Source organism: Centruroides sculpturatus, unplaced genomic scaffold (assembly GCF_000671375.1).
Source record: "Centruroides sculpturatus isolate CEXI.00-Female unplaced genomic scaffold, Cexi_2.0 scaffold54, whole genome shotgun sequence".
NCBI classification, from domain to species: Eukaryota; Metazoa; Arthropoda; class Arachnida; order Scorpiones; family Buthidae; genus Centruroides; species Centruroides sculpturatus.
The window spans coordinates 517,041-544,789 of NW_019384340.1; the positions used below are offsets into that span (position 1 = coordinate 517,041).

General features: G+C 30.6%; 3 protein-coding genes across 5 annotated transcripts in view; 2 read left to right on the forward strand and 1 right to left on the reverse strand.

Moving 5' to 3' along the window:
* Positions 1–8,571, reverse strand: part of LOC111633705 (protein ABHD16A-like) — a 17,187-nt gene extending 8,616 nt beyond the window's left edge. The window contains exons 1-2 of the mRNA XM_023378320.1: positions 8,530–8,571; positions 8,359–8,453 (exon numbers count right to left, since the gene is read on the reverse strand). Of these exons, the coding sequence (XP_023234088.1) occupies positions 8,359–8,433 (75 nt within the window). The 5' untranslated portion in view covers positions 8,434–8,453; positions 8,530–8,571. The remainder of the gene's footprint in view (positions 1–8,358; positions 8,454–8,529) is intronic.
* A 2,251-nt stretch (positions 8,572–10,822) lies between these two features.
* On the forward strand, positions 10,823–12,675 carry LOC111633715 (cap-specific mRNA (nucleoside-2'-O-)-methyltransferase 2-like). 3 transcript variants are annotated; one of them, XM_023378336.1, is made up of 4 exons: positions 10,823–11,138; positions 11,206–11,550; positions 11,703–11,820; positions 11,937–12,675. In XM_023378336.1, the coding sequence occupies exons 2-4, from the start codon at positions 11,249–11,251 to the stop codon at positions 12,081–12,083; spliced, it is 567 nt and encodes a 188-aa protein (XP_023234104.1). In that variant the 5' UTR covers positions 10,823–11,138; positions 11,206–11,248; the 3' UTR covers positions 12,084–12,675. The 3 variants fall into 3 exon arrangements, with proteins under 3 accessions (XP_023234104.1, XP_023234098.1, XP_023234107.1); XM_023378330.1 differs by having other exon boundaries at positions 10,823–11,093; XM_023378339.1 differs by having other exon boundaries at positions 10,823–10,979.
* A 1,218-nt stretch (positions 12,676–13,893) lies between these two features.
* LOC111634108 (cap-specific mRNA (nucleoside-2'-O-)-methyltransferase 2-like) overlaps positions 13,894–27,749 on the forward strand; it is a 28,554-nt gene continuing 14,698 nt past the window's right edge. The window contains exons 1-7 of the mRNA XM_023378796.1: positions 13,894–15,099; positions 15,216–15,330; positions 16,944–17,017; positions 17,092–17,289; positions 25,294–25,425; positions 25,471–25,794; positions 26,356–26,517. Coding sequence (XP_023234564.1) covers positions 14,680–15,099; positions 15,216–15,330; positions 16,944–17,017; positions 17,092–17,289; positions 25,294–25,425; positions 25,471–25,794; positions 26,356–26,517 — 1,425 coding nt within the window. The 5' untranslated portion in view covers positions 13,894–14,679. The remainder of the gene's footprint in view (positions 15,100–15,215; positions 15,331–16,943; positions 17,018–17,091; positions 17,290–25,293; positions 25,426–25,470; positions 25,795–26,355; positions 26,518–27,749) is intronic.

Consider the following 27,749-nt stretch of genomic DNA (forward strand, 5'->3'; position numbering starts at 1 on the left):
TTAATTTAATTATATTTATTTAATTATTAATTTAGTTACGAGATGGCGCCTAACGCTTACCTCTTAAGACAAATTGCTTTGGTTCTAATCATTTTAAGTAGCCATATTATAGCCCGTTATTCAGGCGATCGTTTGGAAGTTTTATATGTATACCAATCGGGCTTTATGTTGATGTTATTTATATATATATACCTCGCCGGGTGTTACGTTAGCTGGCTGAGTGCCATTGAGGGTCGTGGGCGATGAAGTCGCCCCCAGTCAGTGATGTATTTAACCAAGTAAGGTTATATCTAATCTATTATATATACTTCTGGAAGCGAAGGCTTGCTCGGGGTCCGGGTGGCGTAACTGGTAGCGCACCGCACGGTAAGCGGAGGTTGCGGGTTCGAGCCCCGTCCCGGGCCAGTTCTTTTATTCCAGAGGGTTCTAAATTTATTTATTTATAATTATTAATTTACTTAAGAGATGGCACCTAACATCTACCTCTATTGTCAAATTACTTTATACTAATCATTTAATTAGCCATATTATAGCCTGATATTAAGGCGATCGTTTGGTGATTTATTGTATACATGCAAGATGAAAGTCATAGGTTTTTCGAAAGAACTTGTAAAAACAGCTAATCATAATATATAAAACCATTAAAAATTTTAAAATAAAGTGATCAAAATTTTTGATAAACAAAAAAATGAAGGAAAATCTAATAATAATTTGAGGAGAAGACTGCAGAAAAGTACTTATTCAGATATGCACTAAATATACAATGCAATAATACAACTATGAATACTATTTAATTTCTCTGTGTTATAATTTATTTATTTTGAAAAAATTTATAAAATATAAATTTTTTTCAAAATGTAAAATGTAGTGTAAAAATGTTTATAATTTTTACACTACATTTTACCAAAATTATGCATATAAAAAGTCTCATTGTAGTATAAAAACAGTATTTAGATAAATTGTTTTAAAAGTGACTTATGTCTAATCATTATTTACACTATTTTAACAAATTAAATTTATTATTATATTAAATAAAAAATGTTCTATATACATATAAAGAAATTAAACAGTTAAATTTTTTTTATAATTTATCTTTAGTTTTTATCTTAGTAGTATATTATCGGTAAGAATGCTTTGCTTTAGCATAAATTTTAATATTTTTGCATTTATTAATAACTAGCAGATAAGCCTAGCATTGCCCAAGTAAATAATAACAATTATTAAAATTATTTGATTATTTTGCATTTCTAATCCTTATATTATGTTATAGTATATTTGATTTATATAACTACAAAGGTTATCTTATGCAAGGGTTTATCACACACAATCTTGTTAGATTGGTCACTTTGTGTGATAAACCCTTGCATAACCTTTGTAGTTACATAAATCAAATACTGTAATATATTATATCCACATATATAACAAACATTAAAATGATAACCATAAAAAGAGTTTGGTTATTTTAGCCTATCATTGTCATGTTTATTGCAATACTTGGATGGTACGAAATGGTAGAATTTCATTGGTCAAGTAGACACAAATTAAAAATACGCTATCCCAAATTTTATCAGATACCATAACTTTTTCAAATGTTAACTCTAAAAAACTATACCATACAAACTGAACATCAAATGGTAATCTGCCAACGAATCAAATTTTGCAAAAAATGAACCAAATATTAAACTAGACACCCTTGAAAACCACTTAAAACATTTTGTGATTGCAGATAACCTTGTGTTACATAATTTTCCTATTTGAATGCTACCATACTGTTGGTTCAATAGAAAGAAGGGACTGTAGCAGAAGGAAATCAAAATAATTAGACCAAAAGTAGTCATTGACCTTCTCCCAGAAGAGAGGATGCCCAACAACTACTAATTATGACGTAAAAAAAGGGGGGAAATTTTTTTTTTTTACCTCATATTTACCATGTTGTGAAGCTTACTTTGTTTTCTATTTTTAACAGCACTGAAGAGGGGTTGGGAACATAAACCAACCCAAAATGCATTTGAATAAAAAATTGTTTTAAATAAACTGTAATGTTTTCCTAATCAATTGCTGTTTGGTCGTCTACCAAGAATCATTTTTGGATTACAAGGATGCTACACACAAAATTTGAACATACAGAAACCATACCTTCTACATTAATAAATATTAAAATCTTTTTTGCCTCTATGTCCTTACTTTTATTGATTTCTGTTTTTATTCTTGTCTACTTTATACTTTGTTTATTAATAGGACTTATTATACTGGTGTAGTTTCTGTATAGCAAATAGAGAACTTAGTCCAACCATATAGAGAACCAGTATAATAAATATTAATCCTATTAATAAACAAAGTCCAAAGTAGACAAGGATAAAAACAGAAATCAATTATTGGAATTATTTTGGTTTATTTGGTTACAACAATGTGAAACTTGAGTGATCTGCCAAGAAGATGCATCCCAGAAAAACTTATGTGAAGCTGGCCTCTGTTTAGGTGTTACAAACATGAAGAAAGCTCAGAAAACTCCACATGGCAAGTCTGTTGGCCATGCCTGAACTCTGGAGACATTCCCTGTGTGTACCTGTGGTTTATGGGTGGTAGAGGAAAACTTTCCATGGGTTGAAGAATGTGTCATCATCCTTAAAGTTGATTGCCTTCTTATTCAATGCTGCCTTGCATATTTCAAACAGTTCAAGAAAGCAGAATAGTACTCTATCAAACATTTGTTGGAAGATCCTGATCCTATTCAAATGGACCTCCACATATGGGTCAGAAGCACAAGATAACATTTTTAGGAGTGGAAAATTGACTCCTAGAAATATCTGTGTTATGTCGTTTTATGTGGGTGGCAATCTGTCTGCTGGTTGCTCCAACATACTACAATTCATTTCTAGTGAAATGGTCAGTCAAGGGGTTGGAATATATGTATACCCAGATAATGCAAACAGGCAGGTCTTTGACATTTCTGAGGAGAAAAATGATATGTGGACTCCTTTTGTAGGACAGTTTGATGTTATTGATGCATGCTATCTGTTTGCAAAAGGGGCAAGTCTCTGTTGTATGTGACTGCCTTGTATGTTCCAGATTGTTGCAGATTGTGGGTCATGAGATGTGTGTGGGTTGTTAGAAAATCCATGTTGTACCATCTGGTTGGTGATAATTTGTAATTCTTGCATCCTATCATTTGGAACAGAGATGTGCGTAAATGGTCTACGAACCAAAACTTTAGGATAGGACCAGGATCCTCCACCAAATGTCCAACAGAGCAACTCCGCTACCTTAAACTGCTTGAAATATACAAGACAGAGTTAAATAAGAAGGCAATCTACTTTAAGGATGACAACACATTCCCTAACCCATGGAAAGTTTTCTTCCACCACCTATAAACCATGGGTACATATGGATAATGTCTCCTCCAAGCCAGTATATGGGAAATGTCTCAACTAGCAACCATCCAGATCAAAAACACATCCACCAATCAATGAATGACATTATATTTGAATATTCAAACAGTGCAGCTCTATTTTCCAATTCTACAGCCTGATGATGTCCAATGAAATATGGATGAAAATGTTCACATAAGTGAAATTTTTACTGGATTCTTGGCTTTTGTGTAGGTAGGTTGATTTAATTTCAACATTAAATTCCTATTCCAAAAACATGTGTACAATATTAACAAGAACTTAAATTAATCTATTACAGCTGATTCCTTTAGCTAATAAATAGAATTATTGAAATGGTTTCAGTAATCCCATTTAACAGCTGAAAATTTAAAAAACAACCCTTATAAAACAACTGTATCCAACAGATTCTGTATTCATTACATATAAATATTGACATATGATAAACTCTAATAAGTGAATATAGATATACAATATATTCACTTATTAGAGTTTATCATATGTCAATATTCATTACATATAAATATTGACATATGATAAACTCTAATAAGTGAATATAGATATACAATATATACGTAATGAAGACACTATTATCAGTAAAAACACTAAGAATACTCTGTTATAAAACAGTAAAAAGAACAAGTTAATTAGATCAAGCAATTTATAGGTATATATGTTATCATAATAAATAATATTTTTAACTGCAAACAATATAAACAAGCAATAAGTTTATTTACAAGGTTATATAGAAAAAAATCTGAAGATAGGAAAACATCAGTTTACTTATGATTAATGGATATAGAATAAACTGCAGAGAGAATACTTAAAGAACTTTATCATCATAAACTATTTAACTTAAATTTTTGGCAACAAAGTTTATAAAAATCATTTCATAAAAATGTATACTTTTGTAAATGAGTTTAACATATTTCTAAGAATGTATCACATAAGTTAAGAAAAAACAACCTATTGGGCAGATTTTAAATTATGATAATAAATTTAAAATTTGTTAAATGATATCTGTTAAATTATAAAGATATTATATTGTATAAATCAAATCATAACTTTAAATAAAGATGTGGAAAATACCTGATCAAGAGTCATTGCATTGACTCCTCACCAAGTAAAAAGTCACTGGCTGACTATATATAAAGGAATCAGAGTTGCTGATTTTCAGAGGTTAATTTCTCCACCCCCAAACACCTATAGTAATTCTATCTTGTTCGAAAGATAATTGTTTTCTTAGTAATATGCAAAATATCAGGATTTTTCTATAGAGGCTTGCCAAATTATAAGTAATCAAAATATACACAAACCATCAAAAAAGCTGTGTTTTCTTGTTCTTCATCTGCCACTTCAGATACTCTTAGAGAAAAACTACTTGGACTAGAGAGGTCAAATTTTAAATTTAAGCCTCTCTTGTTATGATGAAACTTCCAAATAGATATGTCAAAGTGCATAGAGTTCCCTATAAGGCTATTTTACTTTTAAATCGCTTAATTTTATGCTTGTAAGGATAAAATTTAGTGATGTGCCAGATATCTGTATCCATATCCGTATCCATATCCATGGATATCCGAGGGGAAAAAAAAATCCACATCCATATCCGTTACTTTTTAGCGTATCTTTAACAGATCTTTTATCTTAATGAATTTCATTACTTATATGAAATTTTAAAGATAGGTAGCAATAAAATACTAATAATTTCAATTCAAATCACTTTTTATTTCTTAAAATCACATATTTGGCACATTCATATTGCAAAAATTTTATCATGCAAAATTCATTTACTATCGTAAAATATTTCCATATTACACTACTAAACTTTTTTTTCGACATTGTTTCTATTTTAACTCAACACTCTCCAAAAACAGAAACGTAATCTATGCTATCCTGTGTCACACTAAACTATAAACCAGGGCTGTGGAGTCCAACTCCAACTCTGACTTTTCCTTACCATCCGACTCCGACTAGGGGCGGACTTGTTACCGAAAGAGATGCAGAAATTCTGATGTCATCACGTGACCTCAGAATAAAAGATTCAATAAATAGAAAAAGATAGAGCATAGAAACTTTTTATTCCAAAGCTAAAAGACTTCTCTAAGTAATATATAAATATGTATTCGATAATTTTTACTTTTCTACTGTTATAGGCTATATAACAAAAGGAAAGTGTAGCGCTCTGTCAAAAAATGACCCCTCCCAAATTTTTACATTTTTGGACTCAGGACACCTTGAAATTTCGAGATATGCAAAAGATTCAAGGTTTTTTCTATATGTGTGGATGTTAGACTGCATGTGGCGAGGAACGATTTTGTTCACCCTGTTTGAAGCCTAATAATTTCTGTGGTCAGAGTGGTTGGAATCGGAGTCAGATGGTTTAACACAGGAGTTAATTATTAAGCGTCAAAGTGGTTGAACTAAATCGTGTCCCCATATACATTCTAACGTCTTAGGTGAGAACATCTTAACGGGTTTTACTGTACTACTGTATTATAAAATGGCAAAAAAGCTTACTTTGAGGGTAGAGACGAATTTTATTTTATTTTTTAAAATTTTGAACACTAATAACGAGTAAAATATTCATTAAGAGATATGATACATGACCACTTTTATGTCTTCACCCCGTCGACCTTTAATTAAGAACCAAAATTTAATAGTATTAATGCCCCGTTACACGCGAGCCACAGTGCCACATTTCGTTTCTTAAACTTTACCCATTCTAAGATATTGTTTAATATCTCAAAACAGAAAATAAAGAAATTAAACAAATTAGATGCCAGCACACACATGCGCATGAATTTTCCCCCTTTATTGACTTTTTTGAGGGGTCGGAAGGTCTCCAAACGTGTAGATTTGCAAAGAAAAAAAACTTGGAGGGTCAAATTTGACACGATTCCAATACTTTTCCATTTTATATAAATAACAAGTTGGTAAGTAAAAAGGAGTCGGAGTCAGCGCATTTTTTGACGACTCCAACTCCGGCTAAAACACCAAAACTCACGACTCCAACTCCACAGCCCTGCTATAAACAAAAACGCTCGCAGTGCAAGTCAAAACACGTCGCGTTATTAACGCAAAACATCAACTATCGGTCCAAGGTCATAAGCACCGGTGCCGACTGAGTACGAAAGTTGAGATCCGTATCCGTATCCGTGGATCTAGACACCAATGATCCATATCCGCAGATATACATTTTTAACAATCAGGCACATAACTAATAAAATTATATTGAAACAGATAATTTTTAATCAAAATGTTATCCAGAATAACAAAAGCTCAAATTTAGGCAAATTAAAATTTTTTTATAACAATTTTACTAAATGGCATATTGAAAGCATTCAATTGGTAGCCATCACTGAGCACCAACTGAACTGTACTGTACATCACCATCTAGATCTTGATGTAATAACATAATCATTAACTGAAAACCAATTAAATATACAAACAAAAACATCTGAGATATAAAAAAAAATTGCACCAACTAAAAAATTATGACAATTTAGATTACAGTCAAATTTTTTTCTTATGTGTTTTTCTTTGGTAAAGATAAGATTGGCACTTTGAAGCAGTACAAATCAGACAACAAACACCTGACAGAACAAACACAAGAAGTGACACTGGATTTAAGATTTGTAAAACTATATTTTAATGACATCTACACATGGTTTATGGAATGAGACTTTTATAGTTGTATATATAACTTTTTTTGAGTTGTTAATTTCTGTTTTCTAAATTTTTGTAAGGGCTTTTCTGAACTTTCTATTTAAAAAACTGATGATATTATGTGGCCTAAAAAGAGTAGTGTCAAGAACTGTGTTCACCATAGAAACTAAGCAAGAGATAATAGCCAAGGTAGAGAGTGGGCAGAAGATGTCTGATAATGCAGAGCAGATGACTTCAACAGGTTTACAGTAGATACAATTTTAAATAAGAAAGATATAATCAAAAAGACTCAAGCAGATAAAGGAGTAATGAAATTGCATCCGAGAAACAAAGATGTGCCATCCATGAAAAAATGGAGATTGCTTTTAGTTTGTTATTAAATGTAAATAAATATAGTAAGATAGTATATAATTTATTTATTTTTTTTGGTGTTTTCGGAACAAATTAATCAAATTCCTACAAAAATCTACAGTAAATCGATAATCAGTTAAACAATTCAGATAGCAAACATGGTCTTGGAACAGATTATGTTCATTAACCAATTTGTATTATATACAACACATTCTATATGGGATCATAAGCAGATATGTAAAATTCCAATTACATAAAATAGTAAATTTTTAGTTGGTCCAATTTTCAAATCCCATTTTCTAAATTATCTGGTTTTACATTTAGTCACTTATAACTTAGTTCTATATCCACGATATATATAGAACCTTCTATTCGAGCATTCTGTCATCAATATACAAACCCAAAGATTTCCATTTGTAGATCGAAAACATTGGTCCAAAAGTTTTATTTCAAATTAAATTTTGCCAGAATTCAATTAAGGCTCTTTGTTAGATGCATTTACTGCCGTATTATTCCAATCTACCTGTAACTCCATTACAATCTCAGATTTGTAATACAAAAAACACACTTCATCACACACAAGCTTACATAATATGAGAACTCTTATAAAAGATGCAATATACAACATAAAATAATGCAGTATATATTATGAAATATGATAAAGTCTTTAATGTTTATTCATCCTTGAAGGAACAATTAAAAATGTAATATATACTTCATATAAATGGAAATAAAAGACATTAATATAAGGAATGAATGAAAACAAATTCTATACAATTCTTTACCGATAATTCTTTTATTTAATGCGCAAAATTCAAATAATCGAAAGAATTTTCCTTGTTTTCATTCATTATATAATTAATACACCATTCATTTTATTAATATTATAAAATTTAATCATTTTAAAACTTAGATCTTTACACGATTTTCTTAAATAATTCATAAACATAATCACCCTTTCGTCTCCATGTTTATATATGCGATAAAGTCTCGGAGAAAAAACACATCGAGCAAACGATCCGATCGCCATGTTTATATTTCTATAAGACCCTACAATGAACATATTAATATATTAAAAAACGCAAAATTCTATTGGTTGGATGAAATCATTACGAAATGAACAGACCAATGAAAATAATAACCGCATCAGCAGCAGACGAATCTAAATTAAAAAAAAAATTAATATATGTTTTTTGTATTTTATAATAATTTTCAATATATAATAATATTTTCGTCGTTTAAAAATACTGTGTAATATTATAAATATATTTTGTTTATTAATTAATTAGTTAAGTAATAATCACGTGATCTAGTATCAGCTGTTTATTGCTATATCAAAAATTCAATCAGAAAATTTTGTTAATATCTTATAAAAAAAAGTAATCAACCTTGACGCATTTTAATAATATTTCGGTTAATAATATTAATAATAAAGTAATAAAATACACATAAATGATAAAAAAATTCTTTCATTGTATTTCAGAAATTTTAACATATAATTTATTGTGTGTGTTAATAAATTTTTCTATTTTCCTTATCTGTACGGAACATTTTTAAAAATATAAAATTATTTAATAATATTCGTATTAATTATTTACACAGTTAAATATTTTGCAATTAAATAAAGTTAAGAAATGTTCTGGTGAAATTATTTTATTTTATTATAACGAAAGAATAAAACAAATAAATAAAAAATTTGGTAATAATATCATTATTAAAAATTTCATAATATTATAATTAACCGAAATTCATGTGTCCTATCCGAATTTTACTTTATTTCTTTTAAAAAAAAAACTACATTATTTTTTTAAAGTTTTATAAAGAAAACTATTTTTCAAAGTTAAATATAATTAGATCATTTCCTTGTTTAAACCTCGAGGGCATGGACGTCAGCAGAAAATTTTCCGGGAGGGCAAAGCTTGTAGCAAATAATTACATAATTGAAGCGGAGCGTTGTTAGCGAAGCTTCTTCTATGAGGCTTAAATTAAAGAATTGTGTTCGTTCTCAAAATCCGTTCGACAGATTTTCATTAAATTTTGCCATTTTCCATTAATTGCGATGCGGAATCCGAAAATGCAATAAAAACTAAAGGTTCATGGCTTTGTTTTCGAGATATAACGTCGTTTTAGGAGAATCGCTTTCTCGCGCGCGACTTTGTCGTGCGATGTTTCAAGGTCGCTAGCACGTCTCGTAAAATCGAGTTCTTTCTCAAAATTTAATGGATCGATTTTCATAAAACTTTGCCATTTTCCATTAATTGAGACGAGGAATCCAGAAACTTAATATGGATCCATTTAAATGTAAAAATCCAGCAACGTTTAAAATTCTGGTAGCGATATTGCATTAAAAAGCTGTTTACATGTAAAACATAGTATAAAAAGACAAAAATTTTAATTTTCAGGAAAGGGGTGGGTTTTATTAAAAAAAAAAAAGAAGAAATGTAAATGCTGATAACGAGTAAAACCGTCATTAAGTCCGACCCTACTCGAGATACGACACACGACCATCCTTTATCTCCTCATCCCGTCGACCATAAACCACTTCAGAAACTTCAGAAATTTTCGAAAGTACAGGAGTTATTAAGCTTCAAACAGGATAAACAAAATTGTGTTCCCTCCACACACATTTTAACATCCGTACATACAGAAAAAACTCTTGCATTTCTCGATATTTCAAGGTGCCCTAAGTCCAAAAATGTAAAAATCTTAGGAGGGTCATTTTTGACCGATTACCATACTTTTCCCCTGTTATCTATAACAGAACTATAAAAGTAAAAAAGAGAGTATGACTTTGTTTTCGATATACAAAATACAGTGACAATGTGCATGGTCTCTGATGCGACAAGTACACCTAAGGGGTACAGTATTACACAACAGCAAGAACAAAGCATTCGATGGCAATTCCTTTGTTCTTGCTGTTGGGGATAGATCTAACTCAGGGATAGATCAGGAATTTTCGGAGGGATAGGCGATGTTCTTACCTGACAACTAAAAAAAGAAAAAAAAAAGAAAGGATCAATAGATAAATAAATTTAATCTCATAAATTAATTTAACAACCTAAACAGATATATAATTGTTACAAAATCATTTAAAATCACAAAATGTTTATTAAAAATATAATAATTTTGCTTTATTATAACGGGACGTCGAACCCAATCGCCCCTCTAGACCCGTCCCTGACTGTATTCAAAATTATTTAAATTACTTTTTCATTGAATTTTCTTGAAATTTAGTCCCAGTTTGATCAAGTTTCCGTGAATCCCTCAAAATTTAATGAAATAAACGGACTTCCACGGAAACTCAACCGCTCCGACTTGACATAATTCATCCCTCTCTTCAAGAATGGACAGCCCCTTAATTTGTTTTTTGAAAAATTTAATATAAAAACAATAATTACTCAAATAAAAAAACTAAAATGAAAACAAATGTTTATCAAACTACAGTTACATTATATTTGTTCAAGTTATCTGTTTAACTGATAAGCACAATACTCTTGATTAAAGTATACTACGAAAGAATTAAAATGGCAAACAATCATATATATTTATGTTAATTGTAAAGGAAATTTAGACAAGGTGATTTGCTTTTGCATTATGTAAAACCTCGTTCATTTTTGTAGTTAAAACGAAAACATAACTGAAACCAAAACTCTATATGTTTCAGTTCTGTTTCTGAGTTTCTATTTTCAGGTAATGTGGAGTCCATGCTTAAAACTGTAGGGATGAGGTGAAAATGTATACTTCCAGGATAAAAAGAGCATGGTTAAAGCTGTTTTAATATTTTTTTTTTTGTATCTTTCAGAGAAACAAAACTCATCACAAAAGAAAAAAGAAACAAAAAAAAAATGAGTGACATAAAAGAGGTAAAAGATTTGTTTAGTAAAAAATTTACTTTTAATGTCAAAAGTTCATTGCCAAATGTAAATAAGTTATTTAAGTCTGAAAGATGGGAAATAGAAGAATTAATGGTAATGAAAGATGAACTTAATCGAGTGAAAAGTAAGTTAGATGATAAAGATATTATTAAGTGGAAGAAGCATACAAATTATACAAATAAAGCTGGCAAAGTGAAATATAAAGTAAGAATGGAAATTGGACCTGAACTGTTAACCCAAGCATGGTTAAAATTTGTTGAAATTGCTTCTACATATACTATTATACCAAATGATGAGAAAAAAGTTTATACATTTCATCTGTGTGAAGCTCCTGGAGCTTTCATTTCAGCTCTTAGTCATATTCTAGTAATGAGGAATAAAAACCTTGAGGTAAAATTAATTAANTTGTTGAAATTGCTTCTACATATACTATTATACCAAATGATGAGAAAAAAGTTTATACATTTCATCTGTGTGAAGCTCCTGGAGCTTTTATTTCAGCTCTTAATCATATTCTAGTAATGAGGAATAAAAACCTTGAGGTAAAATTAATTAATTTTTTAATTACTTTTAATTTTTTAATTTTTAATTAGTTTATTATTTGTATATGATGTATAAGAATTGCATATATAAATAAAACTTTTTCTTTGATTTTCAGTGGCAATGGATGGCTAACACACTTAATCCACATTATGAAGGAAACTGCTCTTCTTCAACAATTACGGATGATAATTTCATTCTTCATACCCTTGATAATTGGTATTTTGGTAAAGGTAATTTATGTAATTCAACATTTAAACTATAATATATAGAATTTTTGTCAATATTCATATTGTATGGAGCTTTTATGCTTTTTCAGTTTACTAATGGAGTCCTTTATAAGGAATTTAGTAAATTTTAACAAACACACAACTATTATAAAGGATATTGTGAAGATTAATTTTAATGTGATTATAAAATGAGGAAAGAATGTACTTTATAGTAAGCCAACAGAAGAGGAGTTTACATCCAAAATGCATCTTGGCAATTATTAAAGTGGATATATTGATAGTCTATTGCCCTATTATGACACTTCATTGTGTGTAAGTGAAAGTAACAAAGAAAAGGCACAGTTTCATTATAAGAAAACATTGTTTTTTTTATTGAGGCAGAGCATTAAATGTAGTTTTTAAATTATGTTTATTACATAAATTAAATCTACAATGTTGTATGATTCTATATTTTTTTGGTAGAAAAATTTACCCAAAAAATTAACTGAAGTGAATTAAATGAAATGCATATAAAAAAAGTGAGAATTAGTAACCAATAAACTTTCCATTTAAATTAATTAGTTTAAATAATAACAATCCACAAAACCTTTTCTTACAAATGTTATGTCTGTAGTAAACTCCACAAACACTTTCGACCTCCACCGAGGTCTGCTTCAGGTGGTGACTGAATGGACGTCAGCAGAAAATTTTCCGGGAGGGCAAAGCTTGTAGCAAATAATTACATAATTGAAGCGGAGCGTTGTTAGCGAAGCTTCTTCTATGAGGCTTAAATTAAAGAATTGTGTTCGTTCTCAAAATCCGTTCGATAGATTTTGATAAAATTTTGCCATTTTCCATTAATTGCGATGCGGAATCCGAAAATGCAATAAAAACTAAAGGTTCATGGCTTTGTTTTCGAGATATAACGTCGTTTTAGGAGAATCGCTTTCTCGCGCGCGACTTTGTCGTGCGATGTTTCAAGGTCGCTAGCACGTCTCGTAAAATCGAGTTCTTTCTCAAAATTTAATGGATCGATTTTCATAAAACTTTGCCATTTTCCATTAATTGAGACGAGGAATCCAGAAACTTAATATGGATCCATTTAAATGTAAAAATCCAGCAACGTTTAAAATTCTGGTAGCGATATTGCATTAAAAAGCTGTTTACATGTAAAACATAGTATAAAAAGACAAAAATTTTAATTTTCAGGAAAGGGGTGGGTTTTATTAAAAAAAAAAAAAGAAGAAATGTAAATGCTGATAACGAGTAAAACCGTCATTAAGTCCGACCCTACTCGAGATACGACACACGACCATCCTTTATCTCCTCATCCCGTCGACCATAAACCACTTCAGAAACTTCAGAAATTTTCGAAAGTACAGGAGTTATTAAGCTTCAAACAGGATAAACAAAATTGTGTTCCCTCCACACACATTTTAACATCCGTACATACAGAAAAAACTCTTGCATTTCTCGATATTTCAAGGTGCCCTAAGTCCAAAAATGTAAAAATCTTAGGAGGGTCATTTTTGACCGATTACCATACTTTTCCCCTGTTATCTATAACAGAACTATAAAAGTAAAAAAGGAGAGTATGACTTTGTTTTCGATATACAAAATACAGTGACAATGTGCATGGTCTCTGATGCGACAAGTACACCTAAGGGGTACAGTATTACACAACAGCAAGAACAAAGCATTCGATGGCAATTCCTTTGTTCTTGCTGTTGGGGATAGATCTAACTCAGGGATAGATCAGGAATTTTCGGAGGGATAGGCGATGTTCTTACCTGACAACTAAAAAAAGAAAAAAAAAAAGAAAGGATCAATAGATAAATAAATTTAATCTCATAAATCAATTTAACAACCTAAACAGATATATAATTGTTACAAAATCATTTAAAATCACAAAATGTTTATTAAAAATATAATAATTTTGCTTTATTATAACGGGACGTCGAACCCAATCGCCCCTCTAGACCCGTCCCTGACTGTATTCAAAATTATTTAAATTACTTTTTCATTGAATTTTCTTGAAATTTAGTCCCAGTTTGATCAAGTTTCCGTGAATCCCTCAAAATTTAATGAAATAAACGGACTTCCACGGAAACTCAACCGCTCCGACTTGACATAATTCATCCCTCTCTTCAAGAATGGACAGCCCCTTAATTTGTTTTTTGAAAAATTTAATATAAAAACAATAATTACTCAAATAAAAAAAACTAAAATGAAAACAAATGTTTATCAAACTACAGTTACATTATATTTGTTCAAGTTATCTGTTTAACTGATAAGCACAATACTCTTGATTAAAGTATACTACGAAAGAATTAAAATGGCAAACAATCATATATATTTATGTTAATTGTAAAGGGAATTTAGACAAGGTGATTTGCTTTTGCATTATGTAAAACCTCGTTCATTTTTGTAGTTAAAACGAAAACATAACTGAAACCAAAACTCTATATGTTTCAGTTCTGTTTCTGAGTTTCTATTTTCAGGTAATGTGGAGTCCATGCTTAAAACTGTAGGGATGAGGTGAAAATGTATACTTCCAGGATAAAAAGAGCATGGTTAAAGCTGTTTTAATATTTTTTTTTGTATCTTTCAGAGAAACAAAACTCATCACAAAAGAAAAAAGAAACAAAAAAAATGAGTGACATAAAAGAGGTAAAAGATTTGTTTAGTAAAAAATTTACTTTTAATGTCAAAAGTTCATTGCCAAATGTAAATAAGTTATTTAAGTCTGAAAGATGGGAAATAGAAGAATTAATGGTAATGAAAGATGAACTTAATCAAGTGAAAAGTAAGTTAGATGATAAAGATATTATTAAGTGGAAGAAGCATACAAATTATACAAATAAAGCTGGCAAAGTGAAATATAAAGTAAGAATGGAAATTGGACCTGAACTGTTAACCCAAGCATGGTTAAAATTTGTTGAAATTGCTTCTACATATACTATTATACCAAATGATGAGAAAAAAGTTTATACATTTCATCTGTGTGAAGCTCCTGGAGCTTTTATTTCAGCTCTTAGTCATATTCTAGTAATGAGGAATAAAAACCTTGAGGTAAAATTAATTAATTTTTTAATTACTTTTAATTTTTTAATTTTTAATTAGTTTATTATTTGTATATGATGTATAAGAATTGCATATATAAATAAAACTTTTTCTTTGATTTTCAGTGGCAATGGATGGCTAACACACTTAATCCACATTATGAAGGAAACTGCTCTTCTTCAACAATTACGGATGATAATTTCATTCTTCATACCCTTGATAATTGGTATTTTGGTAAAGGTAATTTATGTAATTCAACATTTAAACTATAATATATAGAATTTTTGTCAATATTCATATTGTATGGAGCTTTTATGCTTTTTCAGTTTACTAATGGAGTCCTTTATAAGGAATTTAGTAAATTTTAACAAACACACAACTATTATAAAGGATATTGTGAAGATTAATTTTAATGTGATTATAAAATGAGGAAAGAATGTACTTTATAGTAAGCCAACAGAAGAGGAGTTTACATCCAAAATGCATCTTGGCAATTATTAAAGTGGATATATTGATAGTCTATTGCCCTATTATGACACTTCATTGTGTGTAAGTGAAAGTAACAAAGAAAAGGCACAGTTTCATTATAAGAAAACATTGTTTTTTTTATTGAGGCAGAGCATTAAATGTAGTTTTTAAATTATGTTTATTACATAAATTAAATCTACAATGTTGTATGATTCTATATTTTTTTGGTAGAAAAATTTACCCAAAAAATTAACTGAAGTGAATTAAATGAAATGCATATAAAAAAAGTGAGAATTAGTAACCAATAAACTTTCCATTTAAATTAATTAGTTTAAATAATAACAATCCACAAAACCTTTTCTTACAAATGTTATGTCTGTAGTAAACTCCACAAACACTTTCGACCTCCACCGAGGTCTGCTTCAGGTGGTGACTGACTGTGTTTCCTCCTGACCGTCGTAACGATGTCGCCAGAGATGTAAATAATTGTGCGTGTCGGGTTTCATCCCCCCGACTGTCCCCGTTCGAATTCCTCGAACAAATACCTCCATGCCTGCACGATCGTTTCACCATCTTTGAAGTTGATGCAGGTCAGTCAGCCACCACCTGAAGCAGACCTTGGTAGGAGGTCGAAAGTGTTTGTGGAGTTATTACTACGGACATAACACTTGTAAGAAAAGGTTTCGTGGATTAACGACTTCCAACTACTTAACACTGTTTCAACACAGTGTTAAGTAGTTGGAAGTCGTTTTGTCTTAGTTTAAATATCCAATTTTTCATAGATTTATTAAATTTTCAATAGTTTTAAGAATTATGTTCCAAGCATTATGAATTGAGCCTTCAAGTCTGTAACATTAAAAAATTACCATATAATCTTATAAACCCACATGTCTCACAAAGCCCACAAATTTTCCATTAGATTTATGTCAGGACTTAATGCAGGCCAATCCAAAAATATATGTTTTTCTTTCATCGGCACTTGCAGACTATAAAAAGGGGGCACAAGCTATAAAAAAGGGCATTGTAAAAACATTTATATTTTTCATTCATACAAGAATTTGTTTCACATTTTTAAATTTCTAATTATATAATAGGATATGTTTATTATTATTATTATTGTTGTTATTTGTTGTATACTATTGCATATTGAAAAAAAAATATAAATTGTGATTGCACTATTTTCATAAGTTGTATATAATTTTTATTATTAATAAGAATAATTTAAATAATAAAAATTTTCTAGAATTATCTATTTCAACATTTTTCTTTTGTTCTGATTTACAATTTATTTTGATTTTATTATAATTTCTTAAACAGACAATAGAAGTTTTTTAGTTTTTATAATAATCATTAATCAAATATAAATCGATATACTTTTAATAAAGGTAATACTGGAAATATCATGGATATTAATTATCTGCATGATTTACAGAAGAAGGTTGATAGCACAATGAATCTAGTAATTTATTATCTTAACTATGTATTCAATAAAACTTTAAATTTACCAAATTTTAAATTACATTATTATTTTAGGTCACTGCAGATGGAAGTGTTGATTGTCAAGGTGATCCTTCAGAACAAGAGAAAATTGTTACTCATCTTCTTTTCTGTGAAATTGTTATTGCTCTTCATTTATTAGCACGTGGAGGAAACTTTGTTATTAAAATGTTCACAATGTTTGAATGTGAATCTGTCTGTAATTTATATTTATTGAATTGTTTGTTTTCAGAAGTAAGTTTTGTTTTATTTTTATATATAATTTGAAAAAGTTTTTCTTAAAATAATTTAAATTGAGTTAAATGGCAAAATTTTAAAATACAGAAATAATAATTTTTCCTTTCATTCTTGTTTATTTTTAGGATTGTTTTCTGTAACCAAGCTATTTTATTTATCATAATAATTATTCATAGTTGATCATAATTAAAGTGTAAGTGTTCCCAACTCTCCGCAGAAAGAAATATTGGGCAAATATCAACCAAATTTCATATACATACTGTCCTACATATATGGTTTCAATTTTCAACACGAAATTTTAGTTTAAAGTTTAGCCACTAGGGCAAAACTTGGTGCTGCTTTTTCTTTATTGTGCACATTACCTATTCTTTCTAATGAATTTTAGATATAAAAGTAGTCACAAAATATTTTTTTCAGTTCTTTGATAGGTAAAAAGTCATGATGCTTACTATGCTCAGGCACATAAGTGTTAGAATCCAATACGAGGAGACGACTCTTTTGGTAATATTAACAACTTACTTTATTGGTAACACTCACATACAAAGCAAAAGAAAGAAGAAAGAGAGCTTTGGAAAGCCCGCCAATCATATATATATAGTGCTTGTGCGCCCTCTGGTGGCTGAAGTCGTACAATATTTAACACCACCCCTCAATTTCAAAAGGTTTACATTATGAAATTGCATTAGTTATGCATTACACAATCTGATGTCTTGAATATACCCAGATGTTTTCTAAGACAAATGAATCTTCTTGAACACAATGCTTTAGTGAAAGTATCTGCTATATTATCACTCGAGGGAACATAGCTTAGACTCAAAAGATTTCTGGCTACTAGGTCTTTAATGAAGTGTGCTCTTATGTCGATATGTTTTGACCTTTTGCTATTTTCATAACTTTCAATCATGCTGATGGCACTTTGATTATCCATGTTCATGACTGCTACAATTTTTCTTCCAGAGTTTAATTCCGACATTATTCCTTGAAGGTTGACAAGTTCAGCGGCAGTTGCTGCAGATGCTAGATATTCTGACTCTGCTGTAGACAGTGCAACAGATTGTTGCTTTTTGGATGACCAGGATATAAGATTATTGTTGTGAAAAATTGCATAACCACTTATGCTTTTCCTGTCAGTTTTGTCTCTTGCCCAGTCTGCATCTGAAAATGCAATCAGTTTTTCATCTGTACAAACTGAATAGTTTAAGGTTAGGTCTTTTGTCTGTTTGAGGTATCTTAGTATCCTCTTTCCTGCTATCCAAAGCGCTGCAGTGGGCTTAGGGCAAGTTGGGTTATCTTCCAGTTTTCATTCATTGCCTTTGATAGGAGTAATCTCACTGTTGATATTCTTACTACTGGTGCATATGAGTTGTTAAATTCTTCTTCCTGATATCCTTTTGCAACAAGACGTGCTTTCTTTGTTCCATCTGGTTTTGTTCGAAACACCCACTTGGTTTCTATTGGATCTTTGTCCTTTGGAAGTGTTGTTTCAGTCCAGGTGCCAAATTTTAGATGAGCCTCTAATTCCTTTTCTATGGCATCTTTCCATTCTTTTCCTGATTCAACTGCCTCTTCATAGGTTTCTGGATCTTCAGAATATAAGCAGTATGCAATATGCATTTCATAATCATTATATTTTTGTGGTAATTTTATAGTTCTTTTCCTTATTTCTTTTTCTTGTATTTCTTGTTCACTTTGATTTATCTTTTCATGATCACTATTAGTTTTGTTGTCCTCTTCTTTGTCTCTTGCATAGAAGTCGTCATCACTTTGAGTTTTGTAGTATACTGGCATAGGAGTTTCATTAAATTTTACATCTCTACCTATTAGGATCTCGTTTTCCTTTGGATCCCAGAGTCTGTATCCTGACCCACTATATCCTACCATTCTGACTTCCTTGGCACGTGATTCTAACTTTGTAGATTGTGGTAGCTTATATAACCAGGCTTGACAACCGAATACTTTTAGTTTTGACAAGTCAACTTTTCCATACCATATTCTTGAAGGGATATTTCCACTGAGTGCTGTGGTGGGGGATCGATTTATCTGATAAGCGGCTGTACGAATTGCCTCTCCCCACAAGTGTTTAGGTAGATCACTGTCTTCAAACATAGTTCTTGCTTTATCCAATAGTGTCCTATTCATTCTTTCTGCCAACCCTCCTTGCTGAGGTGTGTAGGCTGTTGTATATTCCATTTTTATTCCTTTGTTCTTACAGAAGTCTTTCAATATCCTTGAGGAAAATTCACCTCCATTGTCCCATCTAATACGACTTACTCTTTTTTCAAATTGAGCATGTATTTCTCTGACGTAGTTCATTATGTTGAGTGCTGCTTCTCCTTTGTTTCTTAAGAGATATACTACAGTAAAATGTGAGAAATCATCTGTTATTGTTTGGAAGTATTTTTCATCATTTATAGTATTTGGATTTATGGGTCCACATACGTCTGTGTGCAATAGTTCTCCTATTCTGTGTGATCTGTGTTCATTCCTTTTGAATGGTAATCTAGTAGCTTTGCCCTTCATGCATGGTCCACAAGGTTGGTTGGGGCATGGCAGATTCATTACTTTCAGATCACGGTAGTTTAGGTGGCCTAATCTTCTATGCCACAAGTCATTTGCTTCCGTTTTGAGGCATTGTATATTATTTCTTATGGTAAACTTTGCAATAAACAGGCTTCCTGTAAGTGGACAATCCATGTGAAAATCTCTGTGCATTATAACAGCCTTTTTTCTTTCAAAGATAACCCTTTTTCCAGTGTCATTGATTTTTCTTACAGATAACAAGTTATGGGAAATCTTTGGTACAATGAGAGCAGTCAGAACAATATTTTTATTATTATAAGATAGTCTTATCTTGCCTCTTTTTTGTGCTAGAAGTTTTTCTCCATTTGCTACATTTATGCTTATTGGTTTGGTTAAACTTTCTATATCTGTCATATAAGTAGCAGTATTTTCTTGAACTAGGTGTTCTGTTGCTCCTGAATCCAATACGAAATGTATGATGCTTTGTTGTCCGATGTTTGTGTCATGTTCTGTGTTATATGCCACAAAGGATATTTCCATGTCATGTGATGTGATATTTGCTCTTTCTTCATAGTTTCTCTGGTTACTTCCATTATTCTGATAGTTGTTTCTCCAAATCCTTCTACTTTTATTTTCACTACTTTTCCTTTTCCCTCTGGCATTATGGCCTGAGTGAGTACTCTCTCCTCTTTTAGGACAATTATATTTCAAATGTCGACGATCTCCGCAAATAAAACAACCTTTATTTCCCACTCCTATAAAACAAGGGAGACTTTCAGTCTTCTCTCCATGTTCCGAATTTTTAAATTTAAGTTCGGCATCTAATAGCCTACTTTTTACGAATTCCAAGGTTACACTAGTCGTCATTGTCTCAAGGGCCGTTATTACCGTATCGTATTTTTGAGGCATAGTTAGAAGAAGGTGGCTTACCTTGTCGCTATCTTCCATTATTGTGCCGGTCGACTCCAATTCCCTTATGAGTCCGTCAAATATTACGAAGTGATTCTGTAAGTCATCATCTCCGCACTTAAGTGACAATAATTTTCTTCTTATATATAGTTTAGAAAATGTACTTTTTCGTTCAAAGACGTTCGTAAGAGATTTCATCATTTCTCGAGCTGTTTTCGAATCTTTAACATATTCTAAATGTCTGTCCGTTAGACACTGTATAATTATGCTTCTGGCCTTGGCGTCTCTTTCGATGAATCTTTTCTTTTCTGTCTCAGTTATTCCATCAGTCTCTATTACATGTTCACCAACGAGGTCTTTTACCCCTTTTTCTTCTAAAATAATTTCTACTCGAAATCTCCAGTTAGAAAAGTTTCCATCCCGTAATTGCGGTAAGGTGGTCGCCATATTGCTTTCCATTGTCTTAACGCTTAAGACTGATTCGTAAAATCCCTTTTTTTTTTTTTTTAACTTATTCGTCGACTGATTTGGTGAAGCTATTTGTGCTCTTCTGGGCCCATAACCTGTTAGAATCCAATACGAGGAGACGACTCTTTTGGTAATATTAACAACTTACTTTATTGGTAACACTCACATACAAAGCAAAAGAAAGAAGAAAGAGAGCTTTGGAAAGCCCGCCAATCATATATATATAGTGCTTGTGCGCCCTCTGGTGGCTGAAGTCGTACAATATTTAACAATAAGGACATATCTTTTGATATTGTCAATTCCACATTTTATGTCTGTAGTTACATTTGCAATTAATATGAAACTATTGCATTTTGTTTCTTAATGCTGTTTCCAAATTTCAGACTTTAAGGGGACAGTAATGCCAAATTTCATAGTAGTGGCTGAATTTTGAAGTAAAATTTTTTTTGAAAATTAAAACCATATACTCAGGACAATATGTATACTAAATTTTGTTAAGATTTGCCAATTGTTCATTCTACAAAGAACTATGAACTCTCTCTATTTAATTATGATCACCCTGTAGATTAATTCATTTCCTAATGTTCAGTGGTATATTGAATCTGTTTTCTGCTATATCAAAAATTCAAATGAAGTTAATTAATGCCTCATAAAAAGAAAGTAATCTGCCTGGATGAATTATAGTTATACTTTGATTTAATAATTTTTTGAAAAAAATATTAAAACACATATTATGTAAACTGTAAATTTTTAAATAGTTGCCAAAAGTTGATTTACATTTATTTAAAACGATTATTTAATATATGAGATGCTACCCACAAGTTTGCAAAGAATGTCTGCAAAAAAAATAGTTATTTGTCATACATACTATTATCCACTATCACCTTTAAAATTGGAATTCACCCATTGGAAAGAAGATACTTCCCATAAATGGAATGCTTTTCTGAAATCACCATTCATGATTAAGTTTAACATTGTCTGCAATTCTTCCTGGATCTCATTTACTGTTGCAAATCTTCTATTCAGCTTGAGTTTAAGTAGTTTGGGGAACAGGAAGAAGTTTCAGAGAGCCAAATCTTGGGAATAGGATGAATGAGGGACAAGTGACATGTTGGATGCCAAGAAATGCCTCACAATAAATGTGGGCTGGCACATTATCATGATGGAGAAGCTAGTTCTTCTCCTGTCACTTCATTGGGCATTTTCTTGACACATCTTCCTTTAGTTACCTCAGGACATCACAATAGAATGTTGCAATCACAGACTGACCTTGTGGAACAAATTCCTTACAGACATTCCTATTCTTATTCCTATCAAAGAAACAGATCAACATCTACTTGATGTTGTTTTTCACCTAATGGATTTTTTTGAGTGCACAAAGAACTGATACAATTTCACTGGGATGTTTGCTATTTGGTTTCAGGATCATATCCATAAACCAAACTCTCTTCACCTGTAATGATCATTAACAGAAACTCATTTGTTGCATACTTTTTAAACTCCTGACAGTTGTTGATGTGATACTGCTTCTGCTTCTCTGACAGTAATTTGTGCATGAACTTGGTAGTGATCCTCCACATGCTCAATTCTATAGATAAAATGTGCTGGCATACACCAAAGGACAATCTGGCAATCTCAAAGACATCACAAATTGTTCTCTTACAATCTGTCACAATCATTGCATGCACTTTGTTAATGTTTTCAGGTGTAATATCCTCTATAAGCTGAACTGTACATGCTTGCAAGGTCAATCTTGTCTCTCAAAAAATTCAGTTACAACTGATCAAATATTTTTATTTTTTTTTATGATAGGTCATGATGCATTATAATTTTATAATAGTTCGTTAGGTATTGTTCACATATTGAGATGTAGTAATGTGTTAATTGCTATGGATTGTATAATACTGCTAATAATTCTGTGATTTTAAAGAAGAATTGAAACTGAGACCTGCAAAATTGTAACATTCTATAATTTTGTCATCCAATATCACCTACATTAGTATAATTCAAGAGAAAAAATACACTTAACACTGAAGAGGGATCATTAATTACACTTCCATCTAAAATGCATGTCATGTTTTTCTGAAAAGAAAAAAATAAAGATATTTGATCAGTTGTAACTGGAATTTTTTTCGGCAACCAGAGAGACCTTGCAGACATGTATGGTTTGACTTATAGAGGATATTACACATTAATGTTGCAGTTTCCCATTGAGAAGTTTATTAATGTTTTCAGGCATTGTATGTGCAGGGGGACAGCTAGAATGACATCATTTGCAATGGATATGCAGCCACTTTGAACCGATTAAACCACTTGCATATAGTTATGAGGTCTGATGTATTTTCATCAAATGTTATTTGAAAAATTCTATGAGCCTTTACAGCACTTTTACCCAGCTTGTAATAAAATTTAATACACATATTATCCTTTCACATCCTCCGTTTTCACAGATTACATAAGTTGCCCAACATGGGTCACCGAACGTTTTTGACTGTCAACCACTTCAAGTATTCCTTGATCTTTTATCAACTCCCTCTTCTTTTTTTGCTAATGCAGTTAGTAATAAATATATAAATAAATCTGGTGAGCTGGTATGAATCCACACATCACTTTTATAGAAAAAGTCAACTTAGTGTATAAAGTTACAACATGTTGAAGTCATATACCTAACCTATTGGAAGTAATAATTTTTAATGAACCATTTTCAATCAACATAGAATTGGACCCCAACCAATTTTTGATCTCTGGAATGCCTTACTAACCACCCTGGTCCAACATAAGATCACAAAAATGTTCACAAATACAAAATAGCTGCACTGAACACACTGAAACAAAGACAACTTGATAAGGTGTGCATGTATCTCCATCTACCATGTTAGTATTGAACTATATTAGGAAAAAACTGTGTTTAAATTTCTTGTATAACTGCTGCACAAGAAATTTTAACTTTGTGAACTTGCATCTTTTACAAATGTGAATAATAACTAATGTCAGAAAAAGGATTTGGATTTTGAGATCATTAAAGTTTCTTGTCCTTCTAAACAGAATGATAACTAAATTTTCACAGTACAGCAAGTCCTCACTTAATGTCATTTTGTTATAATACTATTGAAGAAAGGTGCAAGTACATTTATAATCATTTATAATTATATTGTTGAATTTTCTTTATAAACAGTAAAATTGATTCTATGAGGTGGAAAATAGATGCTGGAAGTTGCAAAATGATCCAATTAGAATAATACTAACTAAATTATATCATGCTTATATTATTTAGCCTATGGTAAAATTGGTTTCATTGTTTTTGTGTAATGTTTCAGCTTCCAAAAACCTATTGATGATGATAATTGAGGACTTACTGTATTTAATTATTTTAACATTTCTTGTAATTTTTATTTTATTAGTTGTTTTATCATTTTGTTTTATTTTGTATTTATTTATTTTATTTTTATGATTTACTAGCTCAGGTACCTAGCTTTGCTTGGAAAAATGAGATATTAAGTAAAGGTATTATACTCCATGTAAAAATACATACATATAAAAATTTAAATACCTAAAAAGAACACATGCCTACTTAAATAGATCTGACCAAAACAACTTTATATTGAAATTTACTCTAATTACATTCTATAGCCTAAGACAAGGTTCAGCTGTTCTCACATGATTCTCAGACTGACTGACATGAATTTGAAAGTAGCGTATATCCTTCTCAGGACTATCCTGAATATATATACAAAGTTTCATAGAAATCAGTTCAGCTGTTCTCATTTGATACTCAAACAAATGGACAGACATGTGAATTTAATTTAATAAATAGATTTATCATTTTTGTTTATATAATAACATTTTAAAATTTAAAATGGATATTTTAATGTCAACAGTTTTATAATTATTATTTTAAATTTTATTCTAAACTATTTAGCATATTATAAGCTTTAGACAAAACAGTTATCAAAAATGTTACTTATTAAATACTTTTTTGGTTTAAATAAGCAGTTTATTTATTTTTAATGATTTTATACTTTACATGATAGACATAATATATAAAGTACTATATTTTACATTTTAAAATATTTTATATTTAAAAGGAATATTATTCATTTACAGGTTCATGTTTTTAAACCAGCCACCAGTAAGTCTGGAAATTCAGAAGTTTATGTTATTTGTTTGGGTTACAAAAGATCTGAAAATATTCATTTATTGTTAGAAGTATTAAGAAACAAAATTGGTATAAAAATTTATTCAATTCATTAATTTTTAAAATATTTTAAATTATGATATTCAAATTTAGCCTTAGTTAATTACCCTTTTTCAAATTTAGAAGATAAATCATCTAATATATTATTCTTTCTAAGAGATATTGATGAAATATTTTTGGATCAGTTAATAAGTTGTACAAAACAATTTAAAAGATATCAAGTAGATACTATTGAAGAAAACTTAAAATATAATAATGAAAGGAATGAATTTCCAATAAAGCATTTAAATTTCATAAAAGAACAATGCTCAAATGAATACATCTCAAAGTTTAATTTATGTTCAATACCTTCATCCAATTTCATTGTTTCAAAAGCTGATGAAGAATTACTAGCAAAAAATTTCAATAGGGTAAGAATATTTTTAATGATATTAATTACAGTAAATCTATTTTATTGTTTTGAGTTATATTTAATATCTATTGGATCATATGAAACAGAAACTAATCTGTAGATGTAAAACTAAGATGATAAATAATTAAAGATAATAAAATTGAAATTTAAGGTAATTAAAGATGATAAAGAATAATTGAAGATAGATGTAATGATTAAGCTAACATCCAATTTGGCATATATAATAGCAAAAATGTGGTACAGTTGCTATAGTAAGATTAAGTTATAAAATTAAAGATTGAAAAGTTGGGAAATTTTCAGAGGTTGATTGCCTGGCATCAACTTAAGTTTAAAAATGTTAGTATTAGCCCATATATTTCCTGTATATTTCTGCATTGTTTGAACAAGTCACTCTGTTCTGTGTTAGATCATTAAAATTAATAGTACAGAGAATAAAACTCAATTCAGTTTGAAACTGAATTTTGATAATAGTATTCATAATTAATGTAATTGTAATGTAATAATTAAAACTTTGTAAAAAAAGTTAAGTGTGTTGAATTTAAAATTATATTATTTTCAGAGTAATATTGAAATGTGGAAATTGAATAATATGTTTAGAGAAGGAAGTTTAAATTCAAGAAGAGAAGAAGAAAAGAAAGGATGGAATGTGAGAAAAGAAATAATTAGAGATTGGTTGTCATCTTTGCCAAAACATTACAGATTAACTCCATTTTCTATAAAGGTACAATTCTATTTATATAAATCATAATTCCTTGCTTATAGTTGTACATGATTTGCAAGGGCAATTTTTCCTTGATAAAAAAGTTAGTCATATAATATCTTACTTTACATATTGTTAAAACTGCGAGCAAGATAAAAACGCACAATCCAAATTAGATGAATGAGACACAATAAAGTTTTATTTACTCGCTTTTTAGGATACAGGTTCTCAGGATACCACTATGCTAATCCCACGGATACTCCACATAAATTTTCAACCCGACAAAGATTGCACGCGCGTCGTTCCTTATCCGCTCACTTAAAACTATCTTAATTAATACTATAATTCTATTACTACTTAAACTTAATATATATATATAGCCGGCTTACTCGAAGATTTAGAAGATGAAAGTAAAGAATAAGGAAAGAGGGTACCCAAAACTTGATGGATGCGGTTTCTCAATGATCGGGGACTGGTAAGCTCCGTTTCTTGTTTCACGTAGAGATGTTAATCCAAAGGGATGATCCTTCTGGCCCCCTTCGGTTGAGTTCCTTTTTCTTGTACGTTCCACAGGTCTCTTTTTCACAATACGATGCAAAACCTTCCGGGGAGACGTCTTGTCGCTCTCCACGTTCCAAAGTTCTCTCTTTTTCACCCTCACCCGCTAAACTTGCCGGGGAGACTTCTCTTTTTTGCTCTCCCCACTCCCGTTCCTTCCTACCCGTCCCCTTCCTTCTCTCCGTCTCCCGTTCTCCCCTCCGAGTCTCCCGATCGCTCCCTCCCCTCCGAGCTACATTTCTTTCGTTGCTTCTCGGGTTAGCCCAACCGCATACCCAAGTCAAGGAAAAGAAAAACGAGAACATTCCAGGAAGGGTAAACAAATAGGACAGACAGAGGTGAAGCGGGAAAAATACAAGAAAAAATGACACAATTATATACGAAATATATGATTAAATATGGCATGTAGCCACAATATAATATTCTTGATATAAAAGTTAGAATAATATCTTTAGTGGCACATAATCCATGGAGATAATTTTCTGTTGATTAGAAATATATTGTCATATAATTTGTGCAAATTTACATCATTGTTTGTTTATTTTTTTGACACATCTGTTATGTTTATTGTCTCGAAGTTACAACCAAAGTGAGCACTCAGGTACCGTTCCCGTGATGCATCAGCAACGATCGCCACCTGGCGGACTCACTAATATTTTACATTTTAACATTTCCAGTACAATACACATCAGCAA

Bases quoted from the DNA above. Each gene is read 5' to 3' on its own strand.
- LOC111633715 (XM_023378336.1), top strand. From the start codon at position 11,249: ATGAGTGACATAAAAGAGGTAAAAGATTTGTTTAGTAAAAAATTTACT. The intron at 11,551-11,702 runs ATATACTATTAT...AATTGCTTCTAC, and splicing joins TTTGTTGAAATTGCTTCTAC to ATATACTATTATACCAAATG. The intron at 11,821-11,936 runs GTAAAATTAATT...TTTGATTTTCAG, and splicing joins TGAGGAATAAAAACCTTGAG to TGGCAATGGATGGCTAACAC.